Below are 19,047 nucleotides of genomic sequence, written 5' to 3'. Positions count from 1 at the left end.
CTGGAGTGCAATGGTGCGATCTCGGCTCACCGCAACCTCCGCCTCCCAGGTTCAAGCGATTCTCCTGCCTAAGCCTCTCTAGTAGCAGGGATTACAGGCATGTGCCACCACGCCCGGCTATTTTTTTTTTTTTTTTTTTGAATTTTTAGTAGAGACAGGGTTTCTCCATGTTTGTCAGGCTGGTCTCGAACTCCTGACCTCAGGTGATCCACCCGCCTCGGCCTCCCAAAGTGCTGGGATTACAGGCATGAGCCACTATGCCCGGCCTTTTTTAAAAAATTTTTATAGAGACAGAGTCTTGCTGTGTTGCTCAGATTTGCTTGGATTTTCTAGGTAACATCTTTAATCTTCAAGTGCAGCTACTGGGGACTTGTATCATCTCTTTTCAAAAATATTTATACCTCTTCTTTTTCTTGTCCTTATTCAATATAATGTTGACTAGCAGAGATGAAAAATTGGCATGCGTTTCTTGTTCTTTATTTCAGTGAGGTTTGTGGTTTGCCATTTTTATTATAACAATTTGGAGGATTGACCCTCATTCATGAGAAGCATGCATGTATTATCTAACCAAGCTGTTTACTTAGAGATGCCTCATTCAGCAGATGGCAAGACATAATGGAAGAGATATTCTTGGTCCCATACAAATGTCCTGGTCAGGTGACCAAGATGTTAACAGTTTATATGAGGTGAGTTTCATGGAGACTAAGGGGCTGCCCAAATACTTTCTCAGTTACCCCTTATACCTTGTCCTTGCATGGGTAGGACAGCTTGTGCATATTACAGTAACATGTGCAACTTAGCAGGATGCATCTGTATTTAATGTAAAATATTTAATTTAATAGAATACATCTGTATTTAACATTTAGATACTTATTTAACCCTGAATTATTGCCTTTGTGGGATTCACAGTGTGGGCATTCCCTTATGGGAGACCTCCACTACTAACATAATGTTCACTTTTGATTTCTGGTAGATACTTTTTATTTTGTTTTATTTATGTACTTATTTTTTTATTTACTTTTTTTTTTTTAATTGGGACAGAGTCTCACTTTGTTGCCCAGGTTGAAGTGCAGTGGCATGAACTCAGCTCACGCCTTCCTCTTTTTCAGACAGAGTCTTGCCCTGTTGCCCAGGCTGGAGCGTAATGGCATGATCTTGACTCACTGCAACCTCCACCTCCTGGGTTGAAGCGATTCTCCTGCCTCAGTCTTGCCGGTAGCTGGGACTACAGGCACGCGCCACCACACCCAGCTAATTTTTGTATTTTTAGTAGAGACAGAGTTTCACTATGTTAGCCAGGCTGGTTTTGAACTCTTGACCCCAGGTGACCTCCCACCTTGGCCTCCCAAAGTGTTGACATTACAGGCATTAGCCACTGCGCCTGGCCATTTTTTTTTTTTTTTTTTTTTTTTTTTTTTTTTTGGAGATTGAGTTTCCCTCTGTCGCCCAGGCTGGAATGCAGTGGCATGATCTCGGCTCACTGCAACCTCTGTCTCTGTTCAAGCGATTCTCGTACCTCAGCCTCCCGAGTAGCTGGGATTACAGGCACCTGCCACCATGCCTGGCTAATTTTTATATTTTTAGTAGAGATGGGGTTTCACCATGTTGGCCAGGCTGGTCTCAAACTCCTGACCCCAACTGATCCACTCGCCTTGGCCTCCTAAAGTGCTGGGATTACAGGTGTGAGCCACGGTGCCCACCCCCCTCTGCCTCTCCTTTTTTTTTTAAGATAAGGTTTCACTCTGTTGCCCAGGCCAGAGTGCAGTGGTGTGATCATGACTTACTGCAACTTCTGACTCCCGGGCTTATGTGATTCTTCCTGCTCAGTTTTCCAAGTAGCTGGGACTACAGGCACATGCCATGATGCTGGGCTAATTTTTGTAATTTTAGTAGAGATGGGGTTTCACCATGTTGGCCAGGCTGGTCTCAAACTCCTGACCTCAAGTGATCCACCCACCTCAGCCTCCCAAAGTGCTGGGATTACAGGCGTGAGCCACCGTGCCCGGTCTTTACCTCATCTTCCTCCACCTCTAACAACATTTCTGATCTGCTTCAAGATCCATATTGTCTGGTTTTACCCCGAATCCTCTCTGTCTCACTGCTTTGGTATCATGGGGACTCCTATTCCTTCACCTCCTCTTCTTCCTTACCCTCCTCATCAACCTTTTTTGTTACCCTTTCCATCTCCTCCTGCTCTGCTTTCTCATTGCCTTCCTTCATCTCCTCCTCTTTACACCTTTAAGTCATGTTTTCACTCATTTATACTTGCAGGAGGGTGATGCAGGACTGGGAAAGGAAAGAAAAATAAAGTGTTTTGTTTGCTGTTATAGTTATCTATTGCTGGGTATCAAATTACTCTCAAAGCTTAGTGGCACAAAGGAACGACCATTTTATTTTGCTCATGGATTCTGGGAGTCAGAAATTCAGAAAAAGAACAGTTGAGGCCAGGTGCAGTGGCTCGTGGCCGTAATCCCATCACTGTGGGAGGCCAAGGCAGATGCATCACGAGGTCAGAAGTTTGAGACCAGCCTGGCCAACATGGTGAAACTCTGTCTTTACTAAAAATACAAAAAAAAATTATCTGGGAGTGGTGGTGCACCCCTGTAATCCCAGCTACTCGGGAGGCTGAGGCAGGAGAATTGTTTGAACCCAGGAGGTGGAGGTTGCAGTGAGTCAAGATCGTGCCATTGCACTCCAGCCTGGGCAACAGGGCAAGACTCTGTCTGAAAAAGAGGAAGAAGGAGAAGGAGAAGGAGAAGAGGAAGAGGAAGAGGAAGAAGGAGAAGAAGAAGAAGAAGAAGAAGAAGAAGAAGAAGAAGAAGAAGAAGAAGAAGAAGAAGAAGAAGAAGAAGAAGAAGGAGGAGGAGGAGGAGGAGGAGGAGGAGGAGGAGGAGGAGGAGGAGGAGGGAAGAAGAAGAAGAAGGAGGAGGAGGAGGAGGAGGAGGAGAGAAGAAGAAGAAGGAGGAGGAGGAGGAGAGAAGAAGAAGAAGAAGAAGGAGGAGGAGGAGGAGGAGGAGGAGGAAAAGAGTAGTAGTAGTTGATATGGTTTGTCTGTGCTCTGAAACATTTGGGGCTTCAGCTAGCAAGACTCAAGTAGATGAGGGTAACTCAACTGGGTGGTGGCTGGAATCATCCGGAGGCTTTTTTATTCACATGTCTGGCTCCTTAATCAGGGAGAGCTGGAAAGCAGGGCTCAGCTGGGACAGTTGACTGGATCACCTACACATGGCCTGTCCAACGTGGTGGCCTCAGGGTAGTCAGCCTCCCGAGTAGCTGGGATTATAGGCATGCGGCACCACGCCTGGCTAATTTCGTATTTTTAGTAGAGACGGGGTTTCTCCATGTTGGTCAGGCTGGTCTTGAATTCCTGACCTCAGGTGATCCACCCACCTCGACCTCCCAGAATGCTGGGATTACAGGCATGAGCCACTGTGCCCAGCAGTCAGACTTCTTACATGACAGCTCAGGGTTCCCCAAGAGAGTGCTCTACTGAGCAAGGTAAAGCACTAGATGGCCTTTTATCACCTAGCCTTGGACATCACATAGCATCAATTCTGCCATTCTCCATTGGTCAAAGTGGTCATAAACCCATCCATATAAAAGGAGGACATAGACCCTACCTCCTGATGGGTGAAATGTCAAATAATTTGTGGCCCTATTTTATAAACACTAGAAGTGCTCAGTTCAAATCAGTGATACAGCCTGCCTATATCAGAGAGGCAATCCCTTTCTACTTTTTCTAAAATTGCCTCCCCTGGGTAAACTCTCTCATTTAGTTTATTTCTGCTACAATGCTCATCACACTTTGTAGTGATCTTATTCCTTTGTTTTGGTTTGTTTGCCTTTTATTGTTAGTCTCATTCAAGATTGTGAACTCCCGGAGGACAGGAACCCTGCTTCTCTTCCTCACCCTTGGATTCCCATTACTTAGCACGGGGTCTGGCACATGGTAGATACTCAATAAATAGTTGCTGAAAAAACAGAATAACATATTAGTCAATAAATATCTTCACACAACTTAATAGATTCTATGGGACCACAAACATCATCTGACTTTACCTTTTCATCATCTCAAGCACTCCAAACATAATCTCAAACCCCTCAAACATCATGCTTGAACACCCCCTAAACTTGGAGCCCACTACTTCCCAAGACCCCTTCCTTCTTTGAATCACTCTGGATATTAGAAAGGTCTTTTTAAAATTATAGCTGGGTGCAGTGGCTCACACCTGTAATCCCAGCACTTTAGGAGACCTAAGCAGGAGGATCATTTGTGCCCAAACAAAAATTAGCTGGGCGTGGTGATGCAGCCTATAGTCCCAGCTACTTGGGAGGCTGAGGTAGGAGGATGACCTGAGTCAGGGTGTCGAGGTTACACGAGCTGTGATCACGCCACTGCACTTTAGCCTCGGTGACAGAGTAAGATCCTGTCTCAATAAATAAATAAATAAATAAATATTAGTCATTTTTCCCAACCTACAGATAAAAGAGGTTTGTTCAGCACTAGGGAGGAAGTGAAAGGGATTGGGCACTTTCTGAGCCCTTTCAAAGTCCCAGGCACTCTGTTAGATGCTTTCCATTCATTATCTCCTTTAATCCTTTCAATAACCCTATGAAATGACTGGTGTCATCTCCATTTTACAGTTGAGGAAGTTGAGGTTCAGACAGGTGGAGACACAACTTAAAGTAACATGTCCTATAAAATGGAAATTGGAGAATTAGAATATAAATCGGAATTTGAATGCAGGCTTATCTCATTTCATAATTCATTCCCTTTACTTCATCTTAGGGAAGAGAAAGAAAAATCAATTGGTGTGGTTAAAAAGTGTAGTAGAAATAAAGGCTGAAAGTAAAAGCAAACATAATCATTGATTGTTTGTCAATGCCCGAGGCATTGCTCTCCTTGCTAGCTATGCCATCTCATTGACAAAGATGGTAAAATCAAATACAGTTGCCAAGTCTCTTTATTCCTGGTGTTTAGACTATGAATATGCAGAAAGCTGCCTATGAAATACAAAAGAAACATTTCTATTCAACCTTGTACTGTAGGGTAATTAAGCAAGAAATTTTTTTTTTGAAGTATCCATTTTGAAAAGGAAGAAGTAAAACTATCTCTATCTCTATTTGCAGTTGACATGATTGTTTAATATATATACTTTAAGTTCTGGGATACAAGTGTAGAATGTGCAGGTTTGTTATATAGGTATACATGTGGCATGGTGGTTTGCTGCACCCATCAACCCGCCATCAACCTGTCAATTTGCTGAGAATGATGGTTATCAGCTTCATCCATATCCCTGCAAAGGACATGAACTGATTATTTTTTGTGGCTGAATAGTATTCCATGGTGTATATGTGCCACATTTTCTTTATCCAGTCTATCATTGATGGGCATGTGGGTTGGTTCCAAGTCTTTGCTATTGTGATTTTTTTTTTTAAGACAGAGTTTCACTCCTGTTGCCTAGGCCGGAATGCAGTGGCGCCATCTTGGCTCACTGAAGCGTCAACTTCCTAAGCTCAAGTGATTCTCCTGCCTCAGCCTCCCAAGTAGCTGGGACTACAGGCATGCACCCCCATACCTGGCTAATTTTTTGTGTTTTTAGGAGATAGAGGGTTTCACCATGTTGCCTAGGCTGGTCTTCAGCTCCTGGGCTCAAGCAATCCGCTCACCTCAGCCTCCCAAAGTGCAGGAGTTCGAGACCAGCCTGGCCAACACAGTGAAACCCATCTCTACTAATAATACAAAAATTAGCTGGGCATGGTGGCGGGTGCACATAATCCCAGCTACTTCTTGGGGGGCTGAGGCAGGAGAATCACTTGAACCTGGAGGCAGAGGTTGCAGTGAGCCAAGATCTCACTACTGCACTCCAACCTGGGCGACATAGCTATACTCCATCCCCACCTACCCACTCCCCCAAAAATAAACCCACACTAAAAACCTATTAGAGGTAATCAGTGAGTGCACCGAATCCTAACTAGTAGACTACCAGGGAGCATCATGTTAGATGTAATAAATGAGTTCATTAAGGTTGCAGATGCAAGTTTAATATAAAAAAATCAGTTGCATAATATTTCTAAACACTAGCAATGAATAATCCTAAAATGAAATTAAGAAAACAATTCCGGCCGGGCGCGGTGGCTCAAGCCTGTAATCCCAGCACTTTGGGAGGCCGAGACGGGCGGATCACGAGGTCAGGAGATCGAGACCATCCTGGCTAACACGGTGAAACCCCGTCTCTATTAAGAAATACAAAAAACTAGCCGGGCGAGGTGGCGGGCGCCTGTAGTCCCAGCTACTCGGGAGGCTGAGGCCGGAGAATGGCGTAAACCCGGGAGGCGGAGCTTGCAGTGAGCTGAGATCCGGCCACTGCACTCCAGCCTGGGTGACAGAGCGAGACTCCGTCTCAAAAAAAAAAAAAAAAATAAGAAAACAATTCCATTTACAATAGCATCAAAAAGAAGAAAATAGAAATAAATTTCACCAAAGAATTTTTTTTTTTTTTTTTTTTTTGAGAGACGGAGTCTCACTCTGTCGGCCAGGCTGGAGTGTAGTGGCTCACTGCAAGCTCCGCCTCCAGGGTTCACGCCATTCTCCTGCCTCAGCCTCCCGAGTAGCTGGGACTACAGGCAAGTGCCACCACGCCCGGCTAATTTTTTGTATTTTTAGTAGAGACGGGGTTTCACCGTGTTAGCCAGGATGGTCTTGATCTCTTGACCTCGTGATCCACCAACCTCTGCCTCCCAATGTGCTGGGATTACAGGCGTGAGCCACTGCGCCCTGCAGGTTTTCTTTTTTAACACTGAAAATTATAAAACATTGTTGAAAGAAGTTAAGGAATACATAAATAAATGGAAAGATATCCTGTGTTCATGAATTCCAATACTTAATATTGTCAAGATGGCAATACTCTCCAAATTGATTTACAGATTCAACGTAATTCGTATCAAAATTCCAACGAAAAGGCCGGACACAGTGGCTCACGCCTGTAATCCTAGCAGTTTGGGAGGTTGAGGTGGGTGGATCACCTGAGGTCAGGAGTTCAAGACCAGCCTGGCCAACATGGCGAAACACCGTCTCTACTAAAAATACAAAAAATTAGCTAGGCATGGTGGCATGTGCCTGTAATCCCAGCTACTTGGAAGGCTGAGGCATGAGAATCACTTGAACCCGGGAGATGGAGGTTGCAGTGAGCTGAGATCATGAGATGGCGCCACTGCACTCCAGGCTGAACCAGAGAGTGAGACTGTTGCAAAAAAAAAAAGAAAAGAAAAGAAAACCACACATACACACAAGTTCCAACTGCCTTTCTTGCAGAAATGGACAAGCATATCCTAAAACTCATATGGAAATGCAAGGGACCCAGAATAGCCAAAACAATCTTGAAAAAGAAGAACAAAGTTGGATGACTTGCACTTCCTGATTTCAAAATTTACTACAAAGTTACAGTAATTAAGGCAATGCGATACTGGCATAAGGATAGACATAAGATTGACGGGATAGAATTAACAATCTAGAAATAAACCGTGTATAGTCAACTGACTTTCTTTTTTATTTATTTATTTTTTTGGAGACAGAGTCTTACTCTGTCACCCAGGCTGGAGTGCAGTGGCGTGATCCTGGCTCACTGCAAGCTCCGCCTGCCAGGTTCAAGCAATTCTCCTACCTCAGCCTCCCAAGTAGCTGGGATTACAGGTGCCCGCCACCACGCCCAGCTAATTTTGTATTTTTAGTAGAGACAAGGTTTCACCATGTTGGCCAGGCTGGTGTCGAGCTCCCAACCTCAGGTGATGCAACTGCCTCAGCCTCCCAAAGTCCTGGGATTACAGGCGTGAGCCACCACGCCCAGCAGTCAACTAATTTTCAACAACGGTGCCACACCCCGGGCGTGGTAGCTCACGCCTGCTAATCGGGAGGCTGAGGCAGGAGAATGGCGTGAACCCGGGAGGCGAAGCTTGCAGTGAGCCGAGATCGCGCCACTGCACTCCAGCCTGGGTGACAGAGCGAGACTCCATCTCAAAAAAAAAAAAAAAAAAAGGAAAGTGAAATATCCAGCAGAATGTTGGAAAGTTTTGCAAATCACCTTATAAGGGACTGGTATCAAGGATGTGTAAAGGACTCCTGCAGCTCAATAACAAAAGAGATAAATTATCCAATTTTTAAAAAGACAGAAGATTTGAATAGACATTTCTCCAAAGAAGACATACAAATGGCCAGTAAGTACATGGTGTTCAACATCATTAGTTCTTAGGAAAATGCAAACCACAAGGTGATACCACCTCACACCCAGAAAAATGGCTATAATTTTTTTTTTTTTTTTTTTTTTTTGAGACTGAGTCTGGCTCTGTCGCCCAGGCTGGAGTGCAGTGGTCGGATCTCAGCTCACTGCAAGCTCCGCCTCCCGGGTTTACGCCATTCTCCTGCCTCAGCCTCCGGAGTAGCTGGGACCACAGGCGCCCGCCACCTCGCCCGGCTAGTTTTTTGTATTTTTTAGTAGAGACGGGGTTTCACCGTGTTAGCCAGGATGGTCTCGATCTCCTGACCTTGTGATCCGCCCGTCTCGGCCTCCCAAAGTGCTGGGATTACAGGCTTGAGCCACCGTGCCCGGCTAATTTTTTTAATCTAAAAATAAGTGTAGGCAAGGTGCAGTGGTTCACACCCATAATCCCAGCACTTTAGGAGGCCAAGGCAGGAGGATCAGTTGCACCCAGGAGTTCAAGACCAACCTGGGCAACAGAGTGAGATTCTGTCTCTACTCTACAAAAAATACAAAAATTAGCTGAGTGTGGTGGTGCATGCCTGTAGTCCCAGCTACTTGGGAGGATGAAGTGGGAGGATTGCTTGAGCTGGGGAGGTTGAGGCTACAGTAAGCCATGATTGCGTCACTGCACTCCAGCCTGGGAAACAGAGGATGACCCTGTCTCAAAGTAAATAAATAAATAAAATTAAGTGTTGGCAAGAATATGGGAAAATTAGAACCCTTATACATTGCTGGTAGAAATGTAAAATGATACAGCTACTGAGGAAAAACAGTTTGGCAGTTTGTCAGAAGTTAAACATAGAGTTCCATATGACCCAGGAATTTTACCTCTAGGATTATATCCAAAAGAACTAAAAATGTATGTCCACACAAAAACTTGTACATGAATGTTCATAGCAGTATTATTATAGCCAAAGAGTGAAACAACCCAAATGTCAACCAACTGATGAATGGATAAATAAAATGTGGCGTATCCATACAGTGAAATATTATTCAGCCACAAAAAGCAATGAAGGCCAGGCAAGGTGGCTCATGCCTGTAATCCCAGCACTTTGGGAGGCCAAGGCAGGAGGATCACTTGAGCCCAGGAGTCTGAGACCATCCTGGGCAACATGGTGAGACCCCGTCTCTTAAAAGAAAGATGCAAAAGAGCAAAGCTGCCAATTGAATAGGAGCAGGTGGGCTGAGATTCTATTCAGATGCCAGGTGGTGGCTTGTGGCGAGCTGGTCTAGTTCAGTAGTGTTCAATGCAAGTCTCTGCCCATCTCTAACAAAGTGGCTCCACTTCAATTTATATTGAAGATTTTTATTTGAATAAGGGGTTCCCCTGCTAAAGAAGAATTAAAGCCCCTGGCCCAATTGATAAACCAAAGAAGCTCCTCCTCAACTCCTAAGCTCCAGACTTTGAGGAAAGCTGACGTGAGGAAAGGCTGGGGAGTCAAAGCACTGACAGAGGCCAGTGGCCCAGAGTGCCCCATGCAGCACTGGTGGCTGGAGCCCTGATTTCTAGCACAGCATCCACTAGTAAGGCTCCCTCTGGCACAGCCTAGCTTCAGGGGAGCATTGATATATTCAAGAAGTTCAGTTCCACTTATATACCTTGATCAAGGATGTTCTTTGTGCCTGGCTCTCACTCCCAAAGGGGTGAGCCAAGGCCCTGTCTTCAGCTGGCTCAGGCACAAGACATGTAAACATACTCAGTTCTTGGGGGCTCTGCTCTCCTTTTTTTTTTTTTTTTTTTTTGAGATGGAGTCTCACTCTGTCACCTAGGCTGGAGTGCAGTGGCACGATCTCAGCTCACTGCAACTTCCACCTACCAGGTTCAAGTGATCCTCCTGCCTCAGCCTCCTGAGTAGCTGGAATTACAGGCACCCACCACCACGCCCAGCTAATTTTTTTTTTTTTTTTTTTGAGATAGAGTTTCACTCTGTCACCCAGGCTGGAGTGCAGTGGTGTGATCTCGGCTCACTGCAAGCTCCGCCTCCCAGGTTCACGCCATTCTCCTGCCTCAGCCTCCCAACTAGCTGGGACTACAGGCACCCGCCACCGCGCCCGGCTAATTTTTTGTATTTTTAGTAGAGACGGGGTTTCACTGTGTTAGCCAGGATGGTCTCGATCTCCTGACCTCGTGATCCATCCACCTCAGCCTCCCAAAGTGCTGGGATTACAGGCGTGAGCTACTGTGCCCGGCCCGCCCAGCTAATTTTTGTATTTTTAGTAGAGACAAGGTTTCGTCATGTTGGCCAGGCAGGTCTTAAATTCCTGACCTCAGGTGATCCGCCCACTTTGGTGTCCCAAAGTGCTGGGATTACAGGCTGCTTTCCTCTTTTGACTCAGCTGAGATCTTGAGCTCAGTATCTCTCAAAGGACAGCATCACAGCAGCATGGGAGAAGAGAGACATCCCATTGTGACTTTTTGCAGGGGTAACAGTAGGAAGGAAGGAGAACTAGTAACTATCTCTGTGCCAGACACACAGGAGCAGGCACATATATAATTTAACTTCCTCTTCAAGACATCCTCAAGCAGTAGATGATGAGACATACCTGAGACACTCAGAGCATGTGCATTGAGGAACTGGGATTTACACCCAGGACCATGTGATTTGAAAATCTGTGCTCTAGAGAAGCTGGCACCTCACCCAGAGTTTTTCACCTTGGCCCCTCTACTGGACCATTTTTAGCTTCCACAATTTACACATTCACTTATTGATTCATTCACTCCATAAATGTCCACAAATAGACATTTGGTGCCTGGTAGGTTGATAGACAACAGAGAACAAACCTGAATACTTGAATGAGCCCTGCCCTCAAGGATTTTCACTATCATGGGAGCCAGGCGTGGAATGAAACCTAACACCAAAAGTTGAGTTAATTACATCCCCAAAGGAGGCTCTGTGATGGTGTGGCCAGTTGGCAAACGGTATTTATTTATTTATTTATTTTTAATTTTTTTTTTTTTTTTTGAGACGGAGTCTCGCTCTGTCGCCCAGGCTGGAGTGCAGTGGCCAGATCTCAGATCACTGTAATCTCCGCCTCCCAGGTTTACACCATTCTCCTGCCTCAGCCTCCCAAGTAGCTGGGGCTACAGGTGCCCGCCACCTTGCCCAGCTAGTTTTTTGTATTTTTTAGTAGAGACGGGGTTTCACCATGTTAGCCAGGATGGTCTGTATCTCCTGACCTCGTGATCTGCCCATCTCGGCCTCCCAGAGTGCTGGGATTACAGACGTGAGCCACCGAGCCTGGCCGGTATTTATTTATTTATTTATTTATTTATTTATTTATTTATTTGAGACGGAGTCTCACTCTGTCACCCAGGCTGGAGTGCAGTGGTGTGATCTCAGCTCATACCGCAATCTCCGCCTCTGGGATTCAAGCGATTATCCTGCTTCAGCCTCCCAAGTAGCTGGGACTACAGGTGCGTGTCACCACGCTTGGCTATTTTTTTTGTATTTTTAGTAGAGACGGAGTTTCACCGTGTTAGCCAGGATGGTCTTAATCTCCTGACCTCGTGATCTGCCTGCCTCAGCCTTCCAGAGTGCTGGGATTACAGGTGTGAGCCACCATGCCCGTCCGGCAAATGGTTTTAATATGAACATAAGGATTCAAAGTTTCGTATGATGGGGGCAAATATATTGTCAATTATTCATTCATGCCCTACCCTGTCCTGGAGGCATGTGGGATGTGGAAGAATGAGCAACCACCATCAGAGAGAGCTGCAGGGGAAGTGGCATTCTGGGTCATGGCTTCTTCTCAGCCACAGCAGGAAGTGGAGGGAGGACTTGCTGAGCCGGCCGAGGTTTAGAGGAGTTTATTGACTGCAGAAATTTGGTTTGGGAGGGTTCTGTAGGAATAGTTTTTGGAAAAGGAACAGTGGGTGTCTGAGTGAGAGTGAGTTTTGAAATGAGAAGGTAGATGATCAGAGTAATCAAGAATCACTCTGTTGAGTGAGACATTTCGGTCCCAACTGGAACTATGGGGCAAACAAATTTCATACTTCGGTTTCTGAAGCTACTGGTAAAACTATTTTCAGCCCAGGGAACAAACTATGGTCTCTGCTTAGGGTAGCAAATAGAATATGGAGAAATTATGTTAGGAAGTGGGGTTGGGAAAGTCAGCCACAAACCAGGCTATCTGAGACACCTGCATTGTTTAAACTCTAGGACGAACTTAGCATGTAGTGAAAAACCTGAACTCTAGTTCGTTTTTCTTTTCTTCTTAGCTGTACAGCAGTCTGACCATTTCGTAAATACTTTCTCCCCTTTGAACTTTCTGTCCCCTATTACTATTTCTGGTTACTATCTGGTTTAATAGAGAGGTAGCATGATGCTGTGAAAAGAATATAGAGTATGGTGGCCGGGCACGGTGGTTCATGCCTATAATCCTAGCACTTTGGGAGACTGAGGCAAGTGGATCATGAAGTCAGGAGATCGAGACCATCCTGGTTAACATGGTAAACCCCGAATCTACTAAAAATACAAAAAATTAGCGAGGCATGGTGGCAGGCGCCTATAGTCCCAGCTACTCCGGAGGCTGCGGTAGGAGAATGGCGTGAACCCAGGAGGCGGAGCTTGCAGTGAGCCGAGATCACGCCACTGCACTCCAGCCTGGGTGACAGGGTGAGACTCCGTCTCAAAAAAAAGAAAAAAAGAATATAGAGTATGGTATCAGTAGACAAGAATGTAGGCACTAGATTAAAAGTCCCAGTTCCATAATCAATCAGGGAGAGAATTAGCCAGGACTTCAATGCAAGATTTAGAACTCCAATTTTCCCATGCTTCACTGCAACATCATATAATGCAAAGCCCGACTTACTTAACTTCCCTGAGCTTTGGTGTCATCATCTGTACAAATACCTTTCTTAACAATATCTACCTTACTGGTGGTTGTAAAGATTGAGTGACATGAGAAGCCCATAGCAGAGTGCATGACCAGGGTGTGATGCTAACATTTTTTTATCATTACATTAAAAAAAACTAGCTGGCTCTATGACTGCACATGGTAGGTGCTCAAATGAATATTCTACCACACAAGCTAGGGGCTAAATTGTCCCCCACCCCAATAATTTGTATATCGAAGTCCTAACTCTAGCACCCCAGGATGTAACTGTATTTGGAAACAGGGTCTCTGAAGAGGTAACTGAGTTAAAATGAGGTCATTAGAGTGAGTCCTACTCTAATATGACTGCTGTCCTTATAAGAAGAAGAAATTTGGACACAGACACGCACAGAGGGAAGTCCATGTGAAGTCACTGGGAGAAGGCCACCATCTACCAAGTGAAGTAGATAGGCCTCAGAAGGAACCAACCCTGCCTATACCGTATCTGGGATTCTCAGCCTCCAGAATTGTGAGAAAATAAATTTCTGTTGTTTAAGCCACCTAGTCTGTGGTACTTTGCTATGTTATGCCCCAGCAAAGAATACAACACACACACACTCATCATAGCTTTTCAACTGGTGGACAAGGGGCTCCTTCACTCTGCTGACTAGAAACTGCTTCTTGGCCTGTTGCCCAATGTTGTCCCACTCAAAGTCCTTACTGAAAGCCCTGAAGATGCCGGGCCTGCTGGGCTGACCATGCTGCCTTGGAGGTGGTGCTGCTCCCTTGGCTCTTGTCTGCTAAGGGGAAAGCATCCAAGAAAGCAAGACCTTTCTCTTTCTTTTTTCTTTTTCTTTTTTTTTTTTTTTTTTTGAGATGGAGTCTCACTCTGTCGCCCAGGCTGGAATGCAATGGTCCCATCTCGGCTCACTGGAACCTCTGCATCGCAGGTTCAAGCGATTCTGCTGCCTCAGCCTCCCAGGTAGCTGGGATTATAGGCGCCCGCCACCACGCCCGGCTAATTTTTTGTGTTTTTAGTAGAGACTGGGTTCCGCCATGTTGGCCAGGCTGGTCTCAAACTCCTGACTTCAGGTGATCCACCCGCCTTGGCCTCCCAAAGTGCTGGGATTACAGGCGTGAGCCACCACGCCCGGCCAAGACCTTTCTCTTCTAAAGTGACTGGTGATTTGCTGACCAGAGGCGCTTGTCATGGGACCGGGGAGGGAATGCATCATTCATCAGAGTCCATTCCCGTGGTGCCTTCCGGCTATACGGAGAGGGACGCGCCGTTGGGTGTGTGGTGCTGGATGAAGGGATGAAGGAGGACTGCTGCCTCTAAGGTGACCCTAAAAGACAGGATGACAGAAGCGATCTGGGGTGGGAGGAGGGAAGAGGGAGGCGAGGTGGCTCCTGTGAATCTCAGCACACTTTCCACTCACAGAAGTGGAAAACTGAATCTGTGGGTCGGCGGAACTGGAATCCAGATCTTTTGCAGGACGCCCTGGGGGGATGGCACGTAGCCCCCAGAGCCGTTGGCCACGGGACGGCGTCCTCGGGCAGACGGGGCAGAGCGGGCCAGCGGGCGCGTGCCCGACACGTCCACCGGGCACTGCCCCCTCCGGGCGCGCGCCCGTCCCGCCGACCCGCCTCGCCCCCCGCCGGGCTCGGTGGACCCCCGCACCTGGGCCCGCGCACGCCCCCTCCGCCCGCCGGGACCCCGGGCCCGCGCACCCCGCGCCCCCTCCCCTCCCGGCGGGCGCGCGCGCTGGCTCCCGCTCCCGCTCCCGTTGGCGGCGGCGGCGGCGGCGGGGATTGTTTTTGTTGTCGCTGAGGCCGGAAGAGCCGGAGCCGGGTCCCTGTCCCCGGGCCGGGCGCCGCCGCCGCCCCCTACCCAGCGCCCGCGTCTCCGCGGCGCCACCCCAGCGCCAATATTCCGGAGATCAAGCGTTACGCGGCGGCGGCGGCGGCGGCGGCGGGGCCCGGAGCGGGAGGCGCCGGGGACCGGGGCGAGGCGGCCCCCGCCGCCGCCATGGAGGCGCTGGGACCCGGTGAGGAGCGAGCTCGGGTAGGGGCGGGACCCGGGACCCGGGGCCCGGGGCGGGCGGCCGGGACTTTGGCTGCCCCGTCGCCCAGCCGGGTTTGGGCCGCCAGGCCTCGGGGAAGGGGACCCGAGCGCCGCAGCACGAAGCAGAGGGAGCTGACCCGGGCCTGGGGGGCGGTGACCGCGCCCCAGACGGCCGTTGGGTGGATCCTGAGGTCCGAGGGGGAGGTTCGGGAAGGTGACCCGCTCCGCCGGGCGGAGGCCACTCCTGGCCCCACTTCGGGGAGATGATTTGTGCCCGGGATCGCGGCGAGGGTAGTTTGGGCCTCAGAAGGGGCGATCCGCTGCCCAGTGCGCGCGGAGGCCTGGCCCAGACCGGGAAAAGGGCCCCGCTGCCAGCTAGTAGCCGGTAGTCCTGGTTTGGGGCCGCGCCCCTGTTTTTCTTTGCATTGGCAGACGGTCCAGAGCCTTCAGATGAGGAAGAAGAACTTCATCCAAACACCTCTCATGATCTCTGAAGGTCAAGAGACAAAATGCCCATCCTTTCTGAAAGGCCCTGATGTCCCGAAGAACATGGTTCTGTGCCTCTATCTGTTACTCAGTCTGTGTGTTAGTCACAGAGTGGTCCGGGCCAGCCTTTGAGTGACACGGGAGTTGCCAGCCAGTCTGCTCCAGCACAGGCTTCAGTGCCCTGAGTTCTCTTCTAATTGGGTTATGAGTGGTTGTGAGGATCAAATGAAGGAGAAAGTGCTTTGGAAACTGTAATTTGTTGTGGATATGGATGGCCTCTGGTTATTTCTCTCTATCCAAACCATAGGAACCATTCCAGGCTGTAATGAGTGCCCTGAGTATTGGGGCCTGGTGCTTCCACCTCAAAGCCCAACAGGTTTCTAATGCCTTGGCTAAGTAGCGCAGGGTTTAGGGGCTGTGGTGGAATTAACTTTAATATTCAAATCTTACCTACATAATGATCTTAGTCGTAGAGTGTTTCGTCTTTTTAATGCGTAGACAATTTGAGTTGCCATTTGAGTTTGGAAACTTGGCAGGTTTGTTTACTTAGCACTTGTTTGCATAGCTAAGTGATTAAACTCCACCCTAATTTGCTTCTTCAAGTATTGTTTAAAGGCCCTCATAATCAAATTTCATATGCCTTTTAAAAATAAATTGGCTTGCCGCATTAATATTATTTGATAAACTTCAGTGTATTATGCCAGGTTAACTTCAGATATGTCCCCTGGCTAAAGACATGATCAGGTCTTTAGGAATGTAACAGACTTCTGTTCAAATTCAATATAGTAATGTAAGAGTTGTATGACCCTGGGCAAATTACTTAATTCCTTTGAACTTTCATTTTCTCATCTCTAAATTGAGGGTAATAATAATTATGTTCTGTAAGATTGTTGAGAGAATGAAATGAGAGTATATGAGAAGTCTCACTATAGAGACTAGTGCCTATAGATGCTCAACAAATGTTTCTTCCCTCCCCCTAGTAATTCATAATTGAAACAACTGTTGCATTTATGAGCTGATATCAAAAGAAACTGTGTAACTGTGGGCATAAACTGAATTTCATGGAAAGGATCAACCTGGTGATGTTAGGCACTGCCCAGGGACTCTTTTTTTTGTTTGTTTGTTTGATTTTAGCTTTTGCAGGTTTGAGGATTTAGTGGTTCACTCAGGATTGTTCAGATTGTGGAAAATTAATTCTCACTAACTATATTTATAAGACACTAATGAATAAGCCAAAATGTCACATAGATCTTTTCTGTTGAGTGGAATATTTTCCTGTCTGCTCTCTAGCAAACTCCTTTTTTGGTGCTGCAGTACCTTGGAAACCCAACTAATAAGTAGCTGCCTGCTAAGCATAGAATCAGAGCAAAGGGAGTTGATCGTCCTGTGGGATGATTCATCCAGGCTGTTTTAGAACCTGGAGAATCATCCCTGCTTCTCTGGCAGAGCACACCTGGATCTAGTGCTTTGTGCCCTCCTCACTTGAACAGTCCCTGAAACCTTAGTCTAGTCTTATTCTGTCTGCCCCCCACCACCGCCTCCCCGCAACCCGTTTCAGTTTCTGCCAATACTCAGAAATATAATTAATTAGATTACCACTTATTATGGTAATATGTTGTTTGCAGTACTTTACAGTTTGTAAAGTGCCTTTATAACTATTAGGTCATTTAATCCTCTGGGAGGTAGGCAAGGCAGGTAGCTATTCCATTTTACAGATGAGAAAAGTGAGGTTCAGAGAGGATAAAGTGACTTCATTAGGGTTTCAAAAGGCCAAATGGTGGAATAAAGACCAGAGTTTGGACTTCTAATCATCTCCTCTTCATTAAGGCTGACTTCATCTGTTCTATGTTAAGTCATATCAGTTACCCTTTCAGGGAATCCTGTTATCTGACTTTGTCACCACATTTTGGGGATACCCTGAAAATAAAACTCAGGGACCAGGTTGGGTGTGGTGGCTCATGCCTGTAATCCCAGCACTTTGGGAGGCTGAGGTGGGTGGATCACTTGAAGCCAGGAGTTTGAGACCAGCCTGGCCAACATGGTGAAACCCTCTCTCTACTAAAAATACAAAAATTAGCTGGGTGTGGTGGCATACCTGTAGCCCTAGCTACTCTAGGGTGGCTGAAGTGGGAGGATGGCTTGAGCCTGGGAGGCAGAGGCTGCGGTGAGCTGAGATTGCACCTCAAAAAGAAACTCTGCCTCAAAACAAAACAAAATGACAAAAAACCAACCAAACAACTAAAAAACACCCCAGGGGCTGGGCACAGTGGCTCATGCCTGAAATCCCAGCACTCTGGGAGGCCGAGGTGGGCGGATCACCTGAGGTTGGGAGTTCGAGACCAGCCTGGCCAACATAGTAAAACCCATCTCTACTAAAAATATAAAAATTAGCTGGGTGTGGTGGTGCGCGCCTGTAGTCTGAGGCTGCAGCAGGAGAATCGCTTGAACACGAGAGGTGGAAGTTGCAGTGAGCCGAGATTGCGCCACTGCACTCCAGCTTGGGCAACAGAGCAAGACTCCATCTAAAAAAAAAAAAAAGTCACCTCAGGGACCTTTGAGCACTAACTATGACTATAATATTTACAAATGCAATTATAATAGCTAACATTTCCTGATCATTTACTATTGCAAGGCACTATGTTAAACCTTTTTTTTTTTTTTTTTTTTTTTTTTTTTTGAGACAGAGTCTTGCTCTGTAGCCCAGGCTGGAGTGCAATGGCGCGATCTCGGCTCGCTGCAGCCTCCACCTCCTGAGTTCAAACAGTTCTCTGCCTCAGGCTCCCGAGTAGCTGGGTTACAGGTGCCCACCATGCCCGGCTAATTTTTGCATTTTTAGTAGAGACAGGGTTTCACCATCTTGGCCAGGCTGGTCTTAAACTCCTGACCTTGTGATCCACCCACCTCAGCCTCCCAAAGTGCTGGAATTGCAGGCATGAGCCACTGCGCCCAGCCTTTATGTTAAACCTTGAATACACATAATCTCATGGGATAGATGCCATTATTATTACACACGTGCCCATTTTATAAATGAGGAAACTGAGACGCAGAAAGGCCAAGAAACTGGCCCAACATCATGCAGTTAGGGAGTGGTGAGACCAGGATTGAAACCTAAGTAATTTGGTTCCAGAGCTTTAGTCACTGTGCTTTATTGCTTCCTTACGTAGATAGCTGGCTAAATTCAAAGAAACCAGATTTTTCCTAGCCTTCAGAGCTGTAGAAATAAATCTCTGTTGTTTAGGCCAAATTATAAAAAAAAAAGAAAGAAAGAAAGAAAAAAAAAAAGAAATTAGCTTCTAGAATGAAAAAAATATATAATTTTCACACTAAATCTTCTAAGCTTATTAAAAGAAATTATCACTCAGCTTCTAACTTTTCTCTTTGCCAAGGAAAGGAGATACATCTAACTTTTCTCTTTGCCAAGGA

The 19,047-nt window shown here is 46.8% G+C and overlaps 1 protein-coding gene across 8 annotated transcripts in view; it reads left to right on the top strand.

Moving 5' to 3' along the window:
- The first annotated feature begins 14,283 nt into the window (after positions 1 to 14,283).
- The window catches only part of AGO4 (argonaute RISC component 4), a 53,329-nt gene continuing 48,565 nt past the window's right edge, over positions 14,284 to 19,047 (top strand). For 3 of the 8 annotated variants that reach the window (XR_013404103.1, XR_013404102.1, XM_077963713.1), the window contains exon 1: positions 14,496 to 15,121. Coding sequence is in view for 2 of the 8 variants with exons in the window: in XM_077963713.1 (XP_077819839.1) it covers positions 14,583 to 15,121 (539 nt within the window). In the remaining 6 variants the exon portion in view is untranslated. Of the gene's footprint in view, positions 14,414 to 14,495; positions 15,122 to 19,047 lie in introns of those variants that run through there. The other 5 variants (XR_013404105.1, XM_015135253.3, XM_077963755.1 and 2 more) reach the window with 4 other exon arrangements.

This window comes from Macaca mulatta, chromosome 1, assembly GCF_049350105.2.
Source record: "Macaca mulatta isolate MMU2019108-1 chromosome 1, T2T-MMU8v2.0, whole genome shotgun sequence".
In the NCBI taxonomy this organism is placed as follows: Eukaryota; Metazoa; Chordata; class Mammalia; order Primates; family Cercopithecidae; genus Macaca; species Macaca mulatta.
This window is presented reverse-complemented; position numbering and strand designations above follow the sequence as displayed.